Here is a 23,106-nt window from a genome sequence, read left to right as displayed (position 1 = left end):
TTCTTTATTTGTTCGTCGCCCGTTTACTCCGTCTCTTTTCTCTCCGCCTACATTCACTCTTGTCTTCTCTTCAGTTACCACCTCTCTCTGTTCATGTAGCCTCTCACTTTTCCCTGCCCCCTTGGGAAGTTCCAGCTGTTTGTGTCTGTTCTTTCTCACTGCCATGTGTGGAAGCCCAACTACCTGTGGTGGCTTCCCGCTCTTTTTCTTGAACAATTCCACTCTCACTCTCATGGTATCGCAGTGTACACCGATGGTTATAAGTCTTCTGATGGTGTCGGATTTGCAGCAGTGTTTCCGGACAGTGTTGTGCGAGGGCATTTATTACCCTCGGCTAGCATTTTTACGGCTGAACTGTTTGCAATTCTTGTAGCACATATCCGTATTGCATCTATGCCTGCGTCACCATTTGTGGTCATTTCAGACTCCCTTACCTCTTCAAGGGGGGCTCCTTGGCGTGGTGAAGAGGCTCTTGGTCTGAGGAATTAGACCTGTCGGTCTTCTTCCTCAGACCGAACCTAATTACCCCCCAATCTCCCCTCCCCTATCCCATCCTCCCCATCCTCCCCTTTTTCCTTTCCTCCTCCTCCCCACCCCTCCCTTTTGCCCTTCCTCTTTTCGGCCTTTGGGATTTCTCCCACAGGCGCGCTAGTTCCTGGGTAGGGGAAAGGATACCGGGGTCCATCCCATTCCGTTGAGGTTCTTGGCGGTGGCGTAGTTTGCCGTGGAATCTGGATCGCCTGGGGATGTCCCGATCCCTCTCCGGTATCCCGGAGTAGCTTTGGGTGTCTTTCGGGTGACGGGTGTATCTCTGGAAGCCACCTTTCGGATTCCGGGGGTGGTGGCCGAAGGAGGTATGCTTTGTGGCGGATATCCGGCCGCCCTCTCTTTTGTCCACCGAGGTAGCTCGGCAGATGTGAGGTTGCTATCCCGGATTGTTAGTTTACTAGCATGATGGGTAGGGTATGGCACGGGTTCCATGCTGCATCTGCGCTACTTGCGGTGCTGAGGTCCTCTTGGGCGCGGAGGGAGATTTCTGGCCCTTTCATTCCTCCTAGGAACTATCCCTCCCCGGTCCCCCCTTTTTTTATTCTTTTTTTTTTATTTTTATTTTCTTTTCTTCTTTCTTTTTTTTTTTTTCTTAAAAACAAAAAGAAAGAAGTAACCTAACCATGGCAGCCCTAGTCCATGAACCTCCTACCCCCGGGCCCCTTCTTGATACCGCACCCCGTTCTGACCCCGCCTCGTCTTTGGACCACTCTTCAGACACTCCTCATACCTCTGTACCTCTTGCCGGTGCTGTTTCCTCACCCGCTTCAGGTACTGAGGCCTCGACTGACTCCTTCGATTTATCGGACCTTCGCTCTCCTCTGACTATGCTTCCGGCCTCTCCCTCTACGGTGTGGCAATTTTCAAATCGCCAACCCGTTCCACGTTGGACCAACTCTGGTCCCACGCCTAAACGCCAACAACAATTACCTGCTGATGATACTTCTCCACCTTCTCGTTCTTCTCAGAAACGATGGACACGTCCTTCACTACCTTTCCACGCTCAGTTTCAGACTGAACAATGGACTAAATTCTTCACTTTACGACCGACTTCCTCTACTGCCTATCTTTCTGACCACAGTATTGGCAAGGCACTCCTACGCCATGTTGGTAAAGATATTTCTTTTCATGTTCTTAAGAGCGGTACGCGCATCATCACCGTACAGAATGCTACCCAGGCTCATGAGCTCTCTCGTCTTTCCCATATCGATACTGTTCCTGTCACTCTTGAAAAACATCATTCCCTCAATTCTTGTAGTGGTACCGTCATTCTGCCCCATACCATAGTTCAACAAAATTTCCAGACATGTGGCACTGACATTCTTGAACAGCTGGAACTCCAAGATCTCCCAATCCTCAAGGTAGACACTTACGTTCTTCCTGCCCGCGGGCGGAGACGATACCCTAGCAATGTGGCTCGTTTAACTTTTGACAGCCGAGAACTCCCATCCTCAGTTTATATAGCAGGACATCGGTTACAAGTCCGAAAGGTGATCCCTACACCGCAACAGTGTAGAAACTGCTGGCGATTTGGCCATCCAGCGAAATATTGCAGATCTATCGTCGAATGCCCAGTCTGTGGTGCCGATGACCATTCTCATACGTCTTGCAATTGATCTCCCTCTTGCCTTAACTGTCATGAGGCTCGCCCTTCGTACTCTCGCCGTTGTCAAGTCTATTTAAACGAGCGGGAAATCCGTTACCTCAAAGAGACAGAAGGTCTCCCTTATGCCATGGCAGTTTCTCATCTCCGCCTCCAAGGGAGACTCCCACGTGTTTCAAAACGTCCCCCCACTTCTGGTATCTCATCTTCTACACCCACCTCTGTGGTTACCTCTCCCATAGTCACTCCTGTATCTAATCCTTTTGCTGTCCTCGGCTCAGACGTCCCTACTTCAACGCCTCAGTCTGATCTCGCTTCCTCGTGTTCTCTCTCACAAGCCTCAGTAACGACGAGATCTCGTATGACACCTCCTCCCAATCGTCCCTCTACTTCTCAAAAGTCAAAAAAAGGTCCGTTAACACCTCCTACCCATCTTCCACCTCCTCATTTTACCCTCCCTGTCTCTGTCCCTGGTTCTCCCCCTCTCACTGGCTCTGTTACAAGTGTAGAGGTTCACCCTCCTCCTCGTACTGTACCTTCCTCCCCTGTTCCCTCCCAGGTTTCTTTCTCTTCTGCCACCTCCCAGGTTTCTGCCTCTTCTATCCCCTTCCACGCTTCTCCAGTTCCCTCCACCCTTTCGACCCCCCCTACCTTGGTACAGTCCAATACAGTTCCAATCTTTACTCATCCTCCCCCTACCATTTCCAATATTGTCTCCCATACGACGTCTCTGAATTCCGAAACACTTGAAGCAATCTCTGAATATATTGCAGAGACCAAACCATCAATGGACACTGATCCACCCTCTGTTCCTTCTCTCTCCTCTCCTCCATCTGCGCAACTCCTTTCTTCACAGCGCACCGTTCCTTCGCTGCTTGAACGTTTTCCACTGCCTCTGCATGTGGACTTTTCTAACCCCTCTAGTCCGTAGGAACCCTTACCTGCGGATTTCAAGTATCTTTATCATTGCCAATCATGGCCTATTTACAGTGGAATATCCGCGGCCTCAGGGGTAATCGGAGTGAGCTTCAGATGTTACTCTCCCAGTTTTCCCCTGTTGGTGTTTGCTTACAGGAACCAAAATTACACTCTGCTGTTATCTCTCCCATCTCAGGCTATAATTTATTGTATTCTTCAGATCCTTTTCCTGATGGGACCTTTAATGAAAGTGCCCTTCTTCTACGCACTGATATTCCGTACCATCAGCTATTTGTTCATACTTCGCTGCATTACACAGCAGCCCGTATCCACTTGCATAGGTGGTATACGCTCTGTTCTTTATATCCCTCTCCTTCTCGGGCATTATCTATTCCGGATATTGCCTTTCTTGTTTCGTCATTACCGCCACCGATTCTGTTACTTGGTGATTTTAATGCCCACCATTTCCTCTGGGGGGGGGTCCCACTGTGATTCCCGTGGAATTCAGTTAGAGGCTTTTCTTGCCACCCACCCCCTCCATGTTTTAAATACAGGTACGCACACCCATTTTGATCCTCGGACTCATACTCTCTCTTGCATCGATCTCTCAGTCTGCTATTCCTCCACCGCATTAGACTTCACTTGGTCTGTTCTCCCGGACTTACATGACAGCGATCATTTCCCAATCATTCTTACTTCCCCTTCATATTCACCACCTCTTCGCATCCCACGCTGGCAATTTGATCGGGCAAATTGGAACCTTTACTCACACCTAACTGTTTTTAGAGAGGTTCCTTCTTCGTCCTCCATCGATGAGCTTTTACACCTCTTCTCGTCCTCCGTTTTAACCGCAGCTTCTCATTCTATACCCCAAACTTCGGGCAGACATTCTCAGAAATGCGTGCCTTGGTGGTCTCCTGCTTGTGCTCGTGCAGTACGTTTGAAACGCGCTGCATGGGGCAGGTACCGGTACAATAGAACCACAGAGAGACTCCTTGATTTTAAACAGAAGCGTGCGATTGCTCGCCGTGTCATCCGTGACGCTAAACGCACTTGCTGACGAGATTATGTCTCCACCATCACCTCTGCTTCCTCTATGAGTGCAGTCTGGAAAAAAGTACGAAAACTGAGTGGTAAATATTCTCCTGACCCGGCTCCTGTTCTGTGGGTTGCCGGTGTTGATATAGCAAACCCACTAGATGTTGCCAATGAAATTGGCAATCATCTGGTCCGTATTCTCAGGGACTCCATCTATGCCCCTCATTTCTTTCCTCAAAGTCTGCCAGAGAGTTAGCACCCTTGGACTTTTCTTCTCTCATAGAAGAACAGTATAATGTGCCTTTTACACTTCAAGAACTGGAGGCAACACTCTCAGCTTGCCGATCATCGGCAGCTGGGCCCGACGACATTCATATTCGTATGCTACAACATTTACATCAGTCAGCCCTTGCAGTTCTATTACGCCTTTACAATCTTATTTGGTCACAAGGAGTTCTTCCACAGCTGTGGAAATCCGCCATTGTTCTCCCTTTCCGCAAACCAGGCACTACGGGACATGAAACCTCCCACTATCGTCCCATTGCTCTTACCAGTGCAGTTTGCAAAGTAATGGAACGCCTAGTAAATAGACGTTTAGTGTGGTATTTAGAGACACATAACAGTATCTCCACTCGTCAATATGGCTTTCGTAAGGGACGTTCTACCATAGACCCCTTACTACGCTTGGATACGTATGTTCGTAATGCCTTTGCGAATAACCACTCAGTTATTGCCATATTTTTTGACCTTGAGAAGGCATATGACACAACTTGGAGGTATAATATTTTAGCCCAAGCCCACTCCTTAGGCCTTCGAGGCAATCTACCATCCTTCCTTAAGAACTTTTTAACTGACAGGCATTTCCGTGTTCGGGTTAATAATGTGCTCTCCCCGGACTTTATCCAAGCTGAAGGTGTCCCCCAGGGATGTGTTCTGAGCACAACACTTTTTCTCCTTGCTCTTAATGATTTGGCCTCTAGTCTTCCATCAAATATTTGGTCATCACTCTATGTTGATGACTTCGCTATTGCCTGTGCAGGCGCTGACTGTCACCTCATTACAGTTTCTCTCCAACATGCAGTCACCTGTGTTTCCAATTGGACCACCACACGTGGGTTTAAATTTTCCAGCACTAAAACCCACCAAATTACTTTCACTAGACGCTCTGTCATCTCCGATCATCCTTTGTACCTCTGTGGCTCCAGTATCCCTGAACGTGATACAGTCAAGTTTCTGGGCCTCCTCTTTGATTGTAGGTTATCCTGGAAACCTCACATTACCTCTCTGAAGGCAACTTGTCACAGCCGGCTGAACCTTCTTAAAACCCTTGCTCATCTTTCATGGGGAGCTGATCGTCAAACCCTCCTCCGCCTACATTCCACCCTTATTTTATCGAAACTTGATTATGGTGACCAGATCTATTCAGCGGCATCTCCTGCTACTCTCTCTAGCCTTAACCCCATTCATCACCAAGGATTACGTTTATGCCTTGGTGCTTTTCGCTCTTCCCCTGTCGAGAGCCTCTATACAGAAGCGAACGTTCCATCCTTATCCGATCGCCGTGATGCCCATTGCCTGCGCTACTATGTACGCTCTCATGATCTCCGCAATCCTTCCATTTATAGAATGGTCACTGATATTAGTAGACATTCTTTATTTGTTCGCCGCCCCTGTTTACTCCGTCCCTTCTCTCTTCGCCTTCATTCGCTCTTGTCTTCTCTTCAACTACCACCTTTCTATGTACATGTAGCATCTCACTTTTCCCTACCCCCCTGGGAAGTTCCAGCTGTTCGAGTCTGTTCTTTCTCCCTCCCTTGCTCGAAAGCCCAACTGTCTACGGTCGCTTCCCGCTCTCTTTTTCTTGACCACTTTCACTCTCATTCTCATGCCATTGCCGTGTACACAGATGGCTCTAAGTCTTCTGATGGCGTAGGATTCGCAGCAGTGTTTCCGGACAGCGTCATACAAGGGCATTTACTATCTTCGGCTAGTATTTTTACTGCTGAATTGTATGCCATCCTTACAGCACTTATCCATATTGCATCTATGCCTGTGTCATCATTTGTGGTTGTCTCAGACTCCCTTAGTGCTTTACAGGCTATACAAAAATTTGATACACCTCACCCCTTAGTCCTCCGTATCCAACTTTGGCTACGCCGCATCTTTACCAAGCATAAAGATATTGTTTTTTGTTGGATCCCTGGTCATGTTGACGTACAGGGCATTGAACAGGCAGACACTGCTGCGCGGTCAGCAGTACATGACCTACCAGTTTCTTATAGAGGTATTCCATTTATGGACTATTTTGCTGCAATATCTTCCCACCTTCACACCCGTTGGCAACAACGTTGGTCTACTATGCTCGGCAACAAACTTCAATCTATTAAACCGAGTATAGGTTACTGGCCGTCTTCTTATCACCAGTGTCGAGGTTGGGAGACTACTCTCTCCCGTCTTCGCATTGGCCATACTCGTCTTACTCATGGATATCTCATGGAGAGGCGTCCTGCTCCTCTCTGTGAGAATTGCCAGGCTCCATTATCAGTCAGCCACATTCTGTTGGACTGCCCACTTTATCAACGAGCACGCAGAATTTACCTCTGTCGTCGTCTTCGCTCCGCTACTCTCTCTTTACCTTCCCTTCTCGCTGATGGACCCACCTTTCATCCGGACTCTCTCATTGACTTTTTGACAACAGCTGGCTGACTTCACAAATTCTGATACCTTCAGCCCTTTCTTCAATCTCTTGTTACCCTCTACCCCCGTACTATCCCCTGCCCTGCTGTTTACTGTAACCTGCTGATCATCCCTCCTCCCTTCTGCCATCCAATACCCTCGCTTCCTTCTCTACCCTGCAGCGCTGTATAGCCCTTGTGGCTTAGCGCTTCTTTTTGATTATAATAATAATAATCAGACTCCCTTAGTGCTTTACAGGCTGTACAGAAATTTGATGCACCTCACCCCCTAGTTCTTCGTATCCAACTTTGGTTACGCCGTATCTCTAGCAGACACAGAGGTGTTGTTTTTTGTTGGGTCCCTGGTCATGTTGACATACAGGGCAATGAACAGGCAGACAATGCTGCACGGTCAGCAGTACATGGCCTCCCAGTTTCATATAGAGGTTTTCCATTTATGGACTATTTTGCTGTAATTGCTACCCATCTTCACACCCATTGGCAACGACATTGGTCTGATATGCTCCATAACAAACTTCATTCTCTTAAGCCAAGTATAGGTTTCTGGCCATTTTCTTGTTATCGGTGTCGAGGTTGGAGACTACTCTCTCCTGTCTTCACACCGGCCACACTCATATTACAGGTATCTCATGGAGAGGCGTCCTGTTCCTCTCTGTGAGAATTGTCAAGTTCCAGTATCTGTTAGCCACATTCTGTTGGACTGCCCACTCTGTTGATGAGCACGCAGAATTTACATCCATCGTTGTCTCCGCTCTGCTGCCCTTTCCTTACCTTCCCTTCTTGGTGACGGACCCTCCTTTAATCCAGACTCTCTCATTGCCTTTTTGACAGCAACTGATTTACTACACAAACTCTGATGATGATGTCTCTGTCACTCTTGTCAGCCCTATCCACCTTAATCTCTAGCTGCCCTTTACCCCTGCACTATCCACTGCCCCACAACACTTCACAACCTAATAATCATCCCTTTCCCTTTTACTACCCATTACCCCTGCATCCTTCCCTGCCCTGCTGCACTGTATAACCCTTGTGGTTTAGTGCTTTTTTTTTATTATAATAATTTCCTTCTTTGGCATTTTCTATCCCAGATGTTGCATTTCTGGTTTCTTCATTACTGCCACTACTTCTGTTATTAGGCAGTTTTTAATGCTCTGGGGGTCTCACTGTGACTTGCACAGCATTCAGTTAGAGGCTCTTCTCGCTTCTCTTCCCCTCATTGTTTTAAATACGGGTACTCCCACCCATTTTGATCCTCGTACTCAATCTGTCGCATCAATCTCTGTTTGCTCTTCATCAACTGCACTAAACTTTACCTGGTCTGTACTCCTAGACTTGCATTTCCAATCCTCCTTACTTCCCATTTGTATTCTCCACCTCCTCGAAGCCCACACTGGCAATTTGACCAAGAGACTTGGTACCTGTACTCGTGTCAAACTGCTTTGAGGGAGGACCCTTCTTCATCCTCTATTGATGAGCAGTTACACCTGTTCTCAACCTCAGTTTTAACCATAGCTTCACATTCTATACCCCAAACCTCAGGCAGGCATAATCAGAAGTGTGTCCTGTCCTTCGGGTTGCCAATGTCGCTATAGCTAACCCTCTTGACGTTGCTACTGAACTTGGTCATCATCTTGTCCATATCTCCCAGGGACTCCATCTCTGCCCCTTGTTTCTTTCCTCCAAATTTGCCAGAGAGTTTGAGCCCTTAGACTTTTCTTCTAGCGGAGAAGAGCCTTGCAATGTGCCTTTTAAGCGTCTAGAATTAGAGTAAATACTCTCCGCTTGCCGATCATCAGCAGCTGGGTCGGACAGCATTCATATCTGTATGCTTCAGCATTTACATTCACCGGCTCTTGTGGTCCTCTTACGGCTCTTTAATCATATTTGGCTGTGAGGAGTTCTGCCCCAGCTGTGGAACTCTGCCATTGTACTACCTTTTCATAAACCAGGTACTTCAGGACATGATGCCTCCCACTATCCTCCCATTGCTCTTAACCAGTGTGGTTTGCAAGTTGTTAGAATGTCTGGTAAATAGACATTTTGTGTGGTATTTAGAGATGCACAATAGTCTCTCCACTAGTCAATATGGCTTTCGTAAGGGCTGTTCTACTATTGACCCCTTAATCCATTTAGATACATATGTACATAATGTAGTGTAGTAGGTTGGTAGACAGCAACCACCCAGGGAGGTACTACCGTCCTGCCAAGTGAGTGTAAAACGAAAGCCTGTAATTGTTTTACATGGTAGGATTGGTGTCTTGTCATTCTCATAAATATGCAAGATTGCAGGTATGTCTTGCTACTTCTACTTACACTTAGGTCACTCTACACATACATGTACACGTTTATCTATAAACACTCATCTGAGTTTTCTTTGATTTTATCCTAATAGTTCTTGTTTCTTATTACTTTTCCTTTTATATCCATGGGGAAGTGGAATAAGAATCTTTCCTCCGTAAGCCATGTGCATTGTAAAAGTCAACTAAAATGCCAGGAACAATGGGCTAGTAACCCCTTTTTCTGTAATAATTACTAAAAAGAATAAGAAGAAAATTTTCAAAGTGGGATGTCTGAATGTGCGTGGATGTTGTGTGAATGATAAGAAGCTGAATGTCCTGGCTTTAAGTGAAACAAAGCTGAAGGGGGTGGGAGAGTTTCAGTGGAGAGGAATAAATGGGATTAGGTCAGGGGTTTCAAATAGAGTTAGAGCTAAAGAAAGAGTAGCAATAATGTTGAAGGATAAGCTGTGGCAGGAAAAGAGGGACTGTAAATGTATTAATTCAAGGATTATGAGGAGTAAAATAAAGGTTGGATGTGAAAAGTGGGTTATAGTAAGCATATATGCACCTGGAGAAGAGAAGTGTAGAGGAGAGAGAGATTTTGGGAAATGTTGAGTGAGGAGTGGGGAGTTTTGAACCAATTGCGAGAGTACTTGTGGTTGGGGATTTCAATGCTAAAGTGGGTAAAAATGTTGTGGAGGGAGTAATAGGTAAATTTGGGGTGCCAGGGGTAAATGAAAATGGGGAGCCTTTAATTGAGCTATGTGTAGAAAGAGATTTGGTAATAAGTAATACATGTATGGAAAAGAGGATAAATAAATATACAAGGTATGATATAGCACGTAATGAAAGTATGTATTGGTGGATAAAAGGTTGATGGGTAGGCTCCAGGATGTACATGTTTATAGAGGGGCAACTGATATATCGGATCATTATTTAGTTGTAGCTACAGTTAGAGTAAGAGGTAGATGGGACAAGAGGAAAATGGCAACAAGTAAGAGGGAGGTGAAAGTGTATAAACTAAGGGAGGAGGAAGTTTGGATGAGATATAAGCAACTATTGGCAGAAAGGTGGGCTGGTGCAAATATGAGTAGTGGAGGGGGGGGGAGGTTGAAGAGGGTTGGAATAGTTTTAAAAGTGCAGTTGACGTGCTGTTGGAGTGTGAGCAAAGTAACATTTATGAAGGGGTTCAGGGAAACCGGCAGGCCGGACTTGAGTCCTGGAGATGGGAAGTACAGTGCCTGCACTCTGAAGGAGGGGTGTTAATGTTGCAGTTTAAAAACTGTAGTGTAAAGCACCCTTCTGGCAAGACAGTGATGGAGTGAATGATGGTGAAAGTTTTTCTTTTTCGGGCCACCCTGCCTTGGTGGGAATCGGCCAGTGTGATAATAAAATAAAATATTAGAATGTGGGGCAGAAGTTTGTGGTTATAGGAGGGTGGGTGCAGGAGGAAAGAGGAGTGATTGGTGGAATGATGAAGTAAAGGGTGTGATAAAAGAGAAAAAGGTGGCTTATGAGAGGTTTTTACAAAGCAGAAGTGTTATAAGAAGAGTAGAGTATATGGAGAGTAAAAGAAAGGTGAAGAGAGTGCAAAGGGAGAGCAGGTGATAGTGGGAAAGGCACTGTCAAGAAATTTTCATGAAAATAAGAAAAAAATTTGGAGTGAGTTAAGAAAGCCTAGGGAACAAATGGATTTGTCAGTTAAAAACAGAGTAGGAAAGTTAGTAGATGGGGAGATGGAGGTATTGGGTAGATGGCAAGAATACTTTGAAGAACTTTTAAATGTCGACGAAGAAAGGGAGGCGGTAATTTCATGCACTGACCAGGGAGGTATACCATCTTTTAGGAGTGAAGAAGAGCAGGATGTAAGTGTGGGGGAAGTACGTGAGGCATTACGTAGAATGAAAGTGGGTAAAGCAGCTGGAACTGACGGGATCATGACAGAAATATTAAAAGCAGGGGGGATGTAGTGTTGGAGTGGTTGGTATTTTTGTTTAATAAATGTATGAAAGAGGGGAAGGTACCTAGGGATTGGTGGAGAGCATGTATAATCCCTTTATATAAAGGGAAGGGGGACAAAAGAGATTTGTAAAAATTATAGAGGAATTAGTTTACTGAGTGTACCAGGAAAAGTGTACAGTAGGGTTATTATTGAAAGAATTAGAGGTAAGACAGGATGTAGGATTACGGATGAGTAAGTAGGTTTTAGAGTGGGTTTGGGGATGTGTAGATCAGGTGTTTACATTGAAGCATATATAAGAACAGTATCTAGATACTGTTCTTATATATACTTCAATGTAAACACCTGATCTACTCATCCCCTACCCACTAGATGAAGGTAGGGAAGTTTTTATTGCATTTATGGATTTAGAAAAGGCATATGATAGTGGATTGGGGAGCAATGTGGCAGATGTTGCAAGTACTATATGGAATAGGTGGTAAGTTACTAAATGCTGTAAAGAGTTTTTATGAGGATAGTGAGGCTCAGGTTAGGGTGTGTAGAAGAGAGGGAGACTACTTCCCGGTAAAAGTAGGTCATAGACAGGGATGTGTAATGTCACTATGGTTGTTTAATATATTTATAGATGGGGTTGTAAAAGAAGTGAATGCTAGGGTGCTCAGGAGAGGTGTGGGATTAAATTATGGGGAATCAAATACAAAATGGGAAGTGACACAGTTACTTTTTGCTGATGTTACTGTGCTTATGGGTGATTCTAAGGAAAAATTGCAGAGGTTAGTGGACGAATTTGGTAGTGTGTGTAAAGGTAGAAAGTTGAAAGTGAATACAGAAAAGAGTAAGGTGATGAGGGTATTAAATGATTTAGATAAAGAAAAATTGGATATCAAATTGGGGAAGAGGAGTATGGAAGAAGTGAATGTTTTCAGATATTTGGGAGTTGACATATCAGTGGATGGATTTATGAAGGATGAGGTTAATCATAGAATTGTTGAGGGAAAAAAGGTGAGTGTTGTGTTGAGGTATATGTGGAGACAAAGAACGTTATCTATGGAGGCAAAGAAGGGAATGTATGAAAGTATAGTGGTACCAACACTCTTATATGGGTGTGAAGCTTGGGTTGTAAATGCTGCAGCGAGGAGGCGGTTGGAGGCAGTTGAGATGTCCTGTCTAAGGGCAATGTGTGGTGTAAAACATTATGCAGAAAATTCGGAGTGTGGAAATTAGGAGAAGGTGTGGAGTTAATAAAAGTATTAGTCAGAGGGCTGAAGAGGGGTTGTTGAGGTGGTTTGGTCATTTAGAGAGAATTGATCAAAGTAGAATGACATGGAGAGCGTATAAATCTGTAGGGGAAGGAAGTCGGGGTAGGGGTCGTCCTCGAAAAGGTTGGAGGGAGAGGGTAAAGGAGGTTGTGTGGGCGAGGGGCTTGGATTTCCAGCAAGCGTGCATGAGCGTGTTAGATAGGAGTGATTGGAGACGAATGGTATTTGGTACTTGACGAGCTGTTGGAGTGTGAGCAGGGTAATATTTAGTGAAGGGATTCAGGGAAACCAGTTATTTTATATAGCCGGACTTGAGTGTTGGAAATGGGAAGTACAGTACCTGCACTTTAAAGGAGGGGTTTTGGGATATTGGCAGTTTGGAGGGATATGTTTTGTATCTTTATACGTATATACAACAATACATTTTATAGATAATAAAAATAGTTTTGCATACAGAAAAGGCACTACTAAATTCGAGGGTCCACTGTACTTCTAAACTGTTGTATTCTGAGTACTTCTGCAAAAACAGTGATTATGTGTGAGTGAGGTGAAAGTGTTGAATAATGATGAAAGTATTTTCTTTTTGGGGATTTTCTTTCTTTTTGGGTCACCCTTCCTCGGTGGGAGACGGCCGACTTGTTAAAAAAAAAAAATGTACGTAATGCTTTTACCAATAACCACTCAGTTATTGCCATCTTTTTTGATCTTGTGAAAGCATATGACAACTTGGAGATATAACATCTTGACCCAAGCTCATTCCCTAGGCCTCCTAGGCAATCTACCATTTTTCCTTAACCCTTTCAGGGTCCGTCCCGTAGATCTACGGCTTTACGTTCAGGGTCCAAACCGTAGATCTACGACATGAGCTCAGCTCACTCTGATAAACTGTGAGTGGTACATTTGGGCCTAGATATGAGAGAATACATCTGTGGTATGTGTGCACCACATAAAACAGATCCTGCAGCACACTGTGTATAATGAGAGAAAAAAACTTAAATCATGATTTTTCGATTAAAACAGCAACTTTGCAGTGTTTTTTCGTATGTTTTTTATAGTTGTATTTGCAATTTCTTGGTCTCATTTGATAGAATGGAAGACATATTACAGAAATAGAGATGATTTTGATTGGGTTTAGCACTGGAAATGGCTTGAAACTGAGCTCAAAGTAGCGGAAATGTTAAATTTTTTGCCGATATTCAAGAGTAAACAAACGACCTCACACGTCTAATACACGTCAGCTGGTGGGTCTAATATACATTCACAAATATGGTGATGATATTTATACAATTATTACAGTATTGCATAACAGTAAATCTTCTATTTTTTGGTGTGAATAAAAATTCATTATGTGAATAAAAAATCAAAATGGAATTTATTTGTAAAGCCTCAAAACATAACTAATGAACAGAGGAAACGTTAGTTTAGTGCCAGGAATGCCTACATTGTTTATTCTGGACCCTATTTTGAAATTGGAATATTTTTAACTTTGTGTTAAATTGGCCAAATTAACAATTTCCGATCACTTTATTTTGTAGTTGAAACAGTTGACTTGGCGATTTCTTGTGCTCAATCGATAGAAAAGAAGTAATACTAGTGAAATAGCTAAGAATTTGGTTGATTGGAATAATGTAATTGGCCTAAAATGGGAGTCAAAGTCGGCAAAATCGCCGATTCGTAAATGTCGCTGACACATCAAAATTCACGAGAGCATAATTTCGTCAATTTTCCACCAAATTTCGTACTTTTTGTTTTATTACCTTCACAAAAAGATTCTCTACGATTTCATAAGAAAAAATAACATTTTTTTTTTTTAAATTCTTGGACACTGGTGCGTGACTCCAGATTTGGGCCTTGGACCCTGGAAGGGTTAAGAACTTCTTATCCGAGAAACATTTCCGTGTTCGGGTTAATAATATACTTTCCCTGGACTTTGTTCAAGCTGAAGGTGTCCCCCAGGGATGTGTCCTGAGCACCACACTTTTTCTCCTTGCTATAAATAATCTGGCATCTATTCTTCCATCTAATATTTGGTCTATGTTGATGACTTTGCTATAGCTTGTGCAGGTGCTGCCTGTCTGCTCATTGCAGTTTATCTCCAGCATGCAGTCAACCATGTTTCCAATTGGGCCACTGCTCATGGGTTTAAATTTTCTAGTACTAAAACACACCAAATTACTTTCACTAGACTTTCTATCATCCCTGATAATCTCTTGTACCTGTATGGTTCATGTATCACAGAACGTGATGCTGTCAGGTTTCTCAGCTTTCTGTTTGACCGTCAGTTATCCTGGAAACCTCACATTACTTTCTTGAAGGCAGCTTGTCATAACTGGCTGAATGTCCTTGAAATTCTCACTCATTTTTCATGAGGGGCCGATCATAGAACTCTCTTTCGACTGCATTCTGCCCTAATTTTGTCGAAACTAGATTACGATGACCAGATATATTCAGCGGCCTCTCCTGCAACTCCCATCCATCACCAGGGATTACATTTATGCCTTGGTGCTTTTCTCTCTTCACCTGTTGAGAGCCTCTATGAAGAGGCGAATATTCCATCCTTGACCAATTACCATGATGCTCATTGCCTCCGCTATTTTGTTCGCTCTCATGACCTCTGCCTTCCTTCCATTTATAGGATGGTAACGGATGTTAGTAGAAGTTCCTTATTTGTTGGTCATCCTTGTTTACTGTCGCATTTCTCTTCATCTACATTCGCTCTTGTCTTCTCTTCACTTGCCACCTTTCTATGTTCATGTAGCATCTAACTTTTCCCTTTCCCCTTGGGAAGTTACGGCAGTTCATGTCTGTTCTTCTCCACTGCCATGTGTGAAAGCCCTGCTGTCTATGGTGGCTTCTCACTCTCTTTTTCTTAACCACTTCCGATCTCATTCTAATGCCATCGCAGTGTATACCAATGGTTCCAAGTCTTATGATGGCATCAGATTCACAGCAGTGCAGTGTTTCCAGACAGTGTCATGCAAGGGCATTTATTATCCTCGGCTAGCATTGTTCTGGCTGAATTGTATGCCATTATTGTAGCACTTATCTGTATTGCATCTATGCCTGTGTCACCATTTGTGGTAGTTTCAGACTACCTTAGTGTTTTACAGGCTATACAAAAATTTGATTCACCTCATTCCCTGGTTCTTTGTATCCAACTTTGGTTATGCTGTATCTCTACTAGGCACAAAGATGATGTTTTTTGCTGAGTCCCCGGACATGTTGATGTACAGGGCAGTGAACAAGCAGACACTGCTGCGCGGTCAGCTGTACATGACCTCCCAGTTTCATATAGAGGTGTTCCATTCATGGACTATTTTGCTGCGATTTCTACCCACCTTCGCAACCATTGGCAGCAACGTTGGTCTGATCTGCTATATAACAAATTACATTCTATCAAACGAAGTACGTGCATAGGTTTCTGGCTGTCTTGACATCAATGTCGAGGTTGGGAGATGACACACTCCCATCTTCGCATCAGCCACACTTGTCTTACTCATGGGTATCTCATGCAGAGGCACCCTATTCCACTCTGTGAGAATTGTCAGGTTCCAGTTTCTGTTAGCCATATTCTGTTGGACTGCCCACTTTATCAACAAGCACATAGAATTTACCTCCGACATTGTCACTGCTCTGATGCTCTTACTTTATTTTCCCTTCTTGCTGATGGACCCTTCTTTAACCCAGACTCTTGTTGATTTTTTGAGATCAACTGATTTACCGCACAAACTTTGATGATGCTTCTAGCACTCCTCAGCCCTTTCTACCTCTCCCTCTTGCTACCCTCTACTCCTGCACTATCTCCTGCCCTGCTGCACTGCGTGATCTAATAATAATCCCTCTCCCTCTTCCTACTCAGTACCCCTGCACCCTTCCCGGTCCTGCTGCGATGTATGACCCTAGTAGGTTTAGTGCTTCTTTTTGATTATAATATGATATAATAATGTACTTACCACCTCCAGGACTGGAGTCCAGCTAATTTCCTTGAATCCCTTCACAAAATATTACCCTGCTCACACTCCAACAGCTTGTCAAGTCCCAAAAACCATTTGTCTCCATTCACTTCTATCTAACATGCCTGCTGTATGTCCAAGCCCCTTCACACAAAACCTCTGTCACTCCTTCCCTCCCTCCTTTTTTAGGATGACCCCTACCCCTCCTTCTCTCCACTACAGATTATACACCCTCCAAGTCATCCTATTTTTCTCCATCCTCTCCAAATGACCAAACCACCTCAATAACCCTTCCTCATCTCTCTGAATAATACTTTTAGTAACTCCACACCTCTTCCTAATTTCCACACGACAAATTCTCTGCATTTACACCACACATTGCCCTTAGACATGACATCTTGACTACCTCCAGCCTCCTTGTTGTAGCATTTACAACCCATGCTTCACACCCATGTAAGTGTTGGTGCCACTATACTCTCATACATTCCTTACATTTTACAAAGTTGAACCAGTTCTAGAACAAATTTTGAATTGTGCTTTTTTTTTAAAATGCATTCATTTAGCATTTGGCACACTTCAAGAATCTTCACATTTTTCAAGCAAGCATTCGTAAATTTGCGTGTCTTGTCATCTTTACAATCACTAACAGTACACGCCCCTGCAATGATGGTTCATGTAGAAAAGATATATATAATTGCACTGATTGTTATGGAATTGAAGTAGATTTCCAACACGAAGTTGGTGTCACAGTATTTTGGGTTGTGTTATAGAAATTACAACCTTTATTACCGGATGAGCTTCATTAGGACATGTATAATCTGTGAAAACAGGTAATTTAATATTAAAGAAAAATAGTGTTTCATTAGTAGCTTGTACACTTATTAGTAATATAGAGTAATTCATATACAGTGGAACATCTACTTGCGAGCACATCCATGTGCGAGTTTTTCCAAATACAAGCAGTCAGTTGGTAGATTTTTTGCTTCCATACGTGAGCGAAATTTCCATAAGCGAGTGGGCCTCAAAGGAGGTTCCTTGATGCTGGTGAGGGCTCTTGCTCTTGATCTAGGGAATTGGATCTCATTTGTTTATTGGGCTATCTTATTGAAACTTGGGCAACGTATGATGGAAAGATGCTTCCTAACCCTTTCAGGGTCCGTCCTCCATAGATCTACGGCTTCACGTTGAGTGTCCAAACCGTAGATCTACGCCAAAATTCTAGCGCCGTCAAATTTAGCGCGAAAGCGCTCATAGGCCTACATGTGAGAGAACGGGTGTGCACCATAAACAAAAAATCTAGGCGCCCGCATAGCATTGTGGGAACGCCGACTCAGTTACCCTTGTTCACCATGCCTCGTCGCAAGTCAGCTCTCACTCCCCGGAAAATTGGGACTCTCCTCTTCCTATATGATAGTTCTGACACTGATGGAAGTGGAAATGAAGACAAATTCTACGGCTTTGATAAGTTAGTGACCGAAAAGAATGACCAGGATATCGATAATAGTGCAGAAAACCCTGACGATCCTCAACCTTCTACCTCTGGTGTGGGCACTCGTGACTCACGGTTGGTTGTTCCTCAATGCAAGAGAAAACTAATATTTTCGCGTGGCCAGGCCTCTGACTTCAGTAATGATGATGATAGTGACGTGGATTGTGATTTTATTGCGCTCGACGATCATTCGAGTAGTGATAGTGAGGAATCATATTCACCAGTGAAGCGTCGGTATGTTCGCCGCCGCATGCGCTTGGGTAGTGTACCCTAGGGGACGCCCAGGGGACGGAGTACATCCCGGAGTACATCCCGTGGCCCTACACCAGTTTTAGGTAGTGATAGTGAGGATGATGTGGCTACACTTGGCATGGATAGACCACAGGCATCAGTGGATGGTGTTAGTGGTGATGGTAGTGGCACCGCCATGCATGACTCACCAGCCCAGGGTGGGACCCACGCTGCTGACTCGTCAGTTCAAGGACAAAGCGGAGCGTCAGCCACCAGCCCACCACAACCACAACCAGCCTATGATGTCCAGTATCCACCAGCAAACCATATGTGGGATTGGCAGCAAAATCCCAATTTTGTTCCCAAGCCTCACCACTTTGATAACTCTCGAAGTGGAATTCTACCTACTTGTCCCCTTGGAACCACGGCCAATGAACTGGAATTCTTTGAATTATTCTTTGACCAGCCATTGATGGAAACTATTGTCAGGGAAAGTAATAAGTATTTTGAGTACACCATGGCAAATACGATCATATCACCACAGTCAAGACTACACAGGTGGAAAGAGACGACTGTTGCAGAAATGTATTTGCTTTTTGCAACAATAATGCTTATGCCTCATGTCTATAAGCATAATATAAAAGCATACTGGTCCACAGATCGGCTAATTTCTACCCCGGTCTTCAGTGAAATCATACCAGTGAACAGGTTTATCTTACTCTTACATATGTTGCACTTCTCTGACAAAACCAGGCCTGACAGAAGTGACAGGTTATACAAGATTAGAAATGTTTTCATGTATCTCAAACAAAAGTTCAGCATATACTTTTATCCATTCAAGAATCTTGTAATTGACGAGTCTTTGATTTTGTTCAAAGGTAGACTGTCATTCAAGCAGTATATACCGAGCAAGAGGAAACGCTTTGGTATAAAACTGTTTGTACTCTGTGATTGTGACAGTGGCCTGGTGTTGGATATTGTTGTATACACGGGTAGTAAAACATTGAAAGATACCAAGATGTTATTGGGTATCTCAGGTGACGTAGTGAGAAACATGATGGCACCTTATCTTGGTAAGGGGCATACATTATATACTGATAACTGGTACACAAGCCCATTACTCAGTGATTTCATGCGAGTGAACAAGACAGATGTGTGTGGCACAGTGCGTTCTAATCGTAAACATATGCCCAGGCTCAACGCAGGTGCTCGTGGTGATGACGTGCAGGTGTTTACTGCCAATGACATCATGGCATTACGGTGGCATGACAAACGAGATGTCACATTGTTGACAACCATTCACCGTAATGAAATGCAAGACAGTGCAAAGTTGATCGAGTGACTAATGAACGTATTCGAAAACCAGTGACAGTGATTGATTATACACAAAACATGCGCTTGGTTGACAAATGTGACATGCAGATTGGTTTTGTTGACTGTGTTCGTAAGAGTTACAAGTGGTACATGAAACTTTTCTTCCATCTCATGGACATTTCAATGCTCAATGCATATAATATGTACCAAATAAAGACTGGCAACAGACCACCGTATGGTGAATTTTGTTTGTCTGTTGTCAGACAACTCATAATGAAGTACCAGGTAAGAACACCTGCTATACAACAAGGTCCTCGAATTCCTCAGGATATACCCAAGAGTTTGAGGAGGGAAGGTGATCATTTCATAATACAACTTCCTTCAACTCAGAAGAAATTTGCTCAGAAGAGATGCATCGTCTGTGCACAAACAAAACGACGGCAACAAAGACGCAAAGACACTCGGTTTATGTGTGAGGAATGTAAGGTGCCTCTGTGCATGGTGCCTTGTTTCAAGGAGTTCCACAAGCTCCAGCAGTTCTAAAACCATGTCCAGTGATTGTAAATATGTAAATATATGATAGAACATTAGTATTATACAAGATTTGTGCATGTTTATTGTAATAAACAACAGTGGTAAACAATATGATAATAACTTTAGTGCGGTTATTATGTTCAATACAGTGAGTTTATATATATACATTATATACAGTATTGGTCTCTCAGGCCCCAAATGTTAGCAGGAATAGAAAAAAATTTGAAAAGAAAAGAAAAAACTATAAAAACCGCAAAATATTGTAATGCGCGTATATGGAATTCGTCGATGTTGCCGCCACCACATCATTTTTGACAAACTTCTTGGCACTGTATCTCGGTAAGTACTGATCAGAATTTTTTTTTTGTCTTATTACCTTCACAAAAATATGCTCTTTAAGTCTGTAAGATTTTATTTTTTTTTTTTTTTTTTTTTTTTTTTTTTTTTTTTTTTTTTTTTTTTTCAAAATTTCTTGGACACTGGAGCACCACTTCAGATTTTGGCCTTGGACCCTGAAGGGGTTAACCCTTTGACTGTCGCAAGCCCTTTCTGAAACTCATTCTATGTCGCAAAATTTTTGGAAAAAAAAAATTATTTTTCTCATGAAATGGTGGAGAATCTTTTCCCGATGGTAATGACACCAAAAGTACGAAATTTGGTCGAAAACTCACGGAATTACGCTCTTGCGAAGTTAGCGGTCTTGGCGACATATATGTATCGGCGATTCCGCCGACTTTGAGCCCATTTTTTGGCCAATTCCATTGTTCCAGTTGACCAAACTCATAGCTATTTCTTTAGAACTCCATTTTTTCTATCAGTTGAGTACAAGAAACAGCCCATTTACAGATTTGAACTACCCAATAAAATGGTCAGAAATTGGCAATTTGACCAATCGCAAATTAAAAAAGATGCCAGTTTCAAAATAGGGTCCAGAATAAACAATGTAGACATTTTTGGCACTAAAATAACGTATCCTGTGTTATTAGTCATGTCTCGAGGCCCCTCTTATATTACTATTGCTTTCTATTTTGAGTTTTTATTCATACAAAAAAATACAAAATTTACTGTTATGCAGACTTCTGCATTATTGTAAAAATGGTATAAATAATATCAGTGCACTAGTGAAAGAATATTAGACTACCCAGTTGACGTGTATTGGACGTGTGGTGGGATTTGCTTACTCCTGAACATTGGTAAAAATCAAACATCTCCACTACTTTGAGCTCAATTTCAAGGTCATTTTCATCGTGAAACTAATCAAAATCATCTCTATTTCCATAATATGTTTTCCATTTTATCATGTGAGACCATGAAAATGAGAATACAGCGACAAATACTATACGAAAATACAACTCAAAGTCGGTGTTTTAATCCAAAAAAGTGGTCATTGTTTTTTTTCCTTATTATGCACCGTGTGCTGCAGGATTTTTTTTATGTGGTGCACACTGACCACACAGACGCGTTCTCTCACATGTGGGCATACCAGCTTTCTCCTGCTTGATTTGAAGCCGCTAGAATTTATGCGTATTAATACATCCGAAACACTGGCTCGTAAGATGTATATATAAGACCAAAACAGTCAAAGGGTTAATGTACACCAAAAATGAAAGAAATTGGGCCATAAATAATGGAGTTCAATTCTCAGCAATTAGCCGCCCCTTGGCAGTATTTTCGTGTGGTTTTTATGATTGTATTCTCGTTTTTTGGTCTCATTTGATAGAATGGAAGATATATTACAGAAATAGATATGATTTTGAATGGTTTCATGATGAGAAGTACCTTGAAAATGAGCTCAAAGTAGCAGAAATATTCTATTTTTGGCAATGTTCAAGAGTAAACAAATGACGTCACCTCCATTCCAATATGCAGTCATGAATGGATTGACATTATTTATACAATTATTACAATAATGCAGTACTCTGCATAACAGTAAATCTTCTATTTTTTGTGTGAATAAAAATTCCAAATTATTTATATTGTAATAATAATAATTATAATAGACGGCTTCAAAAGGCTGTCGCTAGATGGCAGCGTTACCTCAACAATGCTGAAGCAGTTATGGCCGCCTCCACTTGTCACATAATGACATATTTTATTCGTTCTAGAGTATATATCAGGTTTCTATATTACATGTATATTGTTTATTATGTCATAGTAGATGAATTGTGATAGATAAATAAGCCGTAGGGTTGATATTAGGGAAATTATTGAAGTATTTTATGGTGCCTGGAATTCCACTGGAATGAATGAATTCCATTTCAATTAATTTAAATGAGGAAAATTGACTCTGCAAACAAGCAAATCCAGATGCGAGCAAGGTCACGGAACAGATTAAACTCGTTAGTGGAGGTTCCACTGTATTTTGGTGCATATGGTAGTTTTAAAAATTCTCATCACAATTCTTGCTGTCATTATCTTTGCTGATATTTAAGGGGAACATCTAATATCAGATATATTTTCTGCATACCCATTAAGTGAAATAATCCTTTCTGAAAAGGACGTAATTTTTAAATTGTATCACTGTTAAATTAACGCTTAAATATTTAATATATGATTTCTGAGGGTAATGTTTAGTGTTTAGGTATAGTTTATTGCTCAAATTACACCCAATACTTCACATTATATTGCTAGATTATTAATCCTTAGGGATACTACTGATTTTTATGACCCTTTTGAGTTTAGCCCTTAATATGATAGTCATTATTATTATTATTATTATTATTACTTATTTTTATAGTTGATATTTTCTTTTAGTATTAAGTTACAATAAATCAGTGCAGTGATACATGCTTTTATTATTGATTTTTCACTTCAGAAGATGCAATATCCATAATTCACATTTTTGTGGTGCTGTATATAGCTTTGTTCTTTGTCAGTTACTTTAAAGACAAAATGTAATTGTTTCATAGTTCATAATCGGTTACAGTAAATGTAATATAAAAACTTTATTATTATTATTTAGTTTTTCTAGTGTTGTAATATTAAGTTTTCTTTCTTCAGGAATGTCACAGAATGCATCTCCTAGTCATACTCACTACTAACAGGGAACCTTCAGCTTCAGCAGGGTAAAGTGCAAGCTGGCAGAGGCTCTCAATCTTTTAAGGTGTCATACTCTCTTTAAGATCCTTCCAGCTCTTGTATAGGAAGGTTAAAGTTAATGTTGATGGTGTTACATCTTTATTGGAAGATTGATTTTATTTACAATGTCTGAAGATCTCAAGATTAGAGTTGAATTAGAAAAGATCAACATTAATTAATTTACATAAATTATGCTTCTTATTTT

The 23,106-nt window shown here is 42.3% G+C and overlaps 1 protein-coding gene across 12 annotated transcripts in view; it reads left to right on the top strand.

The window, feature by feature from the left end:
- Positions 1-23,106, top strand: part of Csp (Cysteine string protein) — a 338,068-nt gene that overhangs the window by 309,591 nt on the left and 5,371 nt on the right. For all 12 annotated transcript variants that reach the window (XM_070082897.1, XM_070082888.1, XM_070082893.1 and 9 more), the window contains one exon: positions 22,824-23,106. This exon is cut by the window's right edge and continues 5,371 nt beyond it. In XM_070082897.1, coding sequence (XP_069938998.1) covers positions 22,824-22,864 — 41 coding nt within the window. In that variant the 3' untranslated portion in view covers positions 22,865-23,106. The remainder of the gene's footprint in view (positions 1-22,823) is intronic.

Source organism: Cherax quadricarinatus, chromosome 8 (assembly GCF_038502225.1).
Source record: "Cherax quadricarinatus isolate ZL_2023a chromosome 8, ASM3850222v1, whole genome shotgun sequence".
NCBI lineage: Eukaryota > Metazoa > Arthropoda > Malacostraca > Decapoda > Parastacidae > Cherax > Cherax quadricarinatus.
The sequence above is the reverse complement of the archived record's forward strand: the minus strand, read 5'-3'. Positions and strand labels throughout refer to the sequence as shown.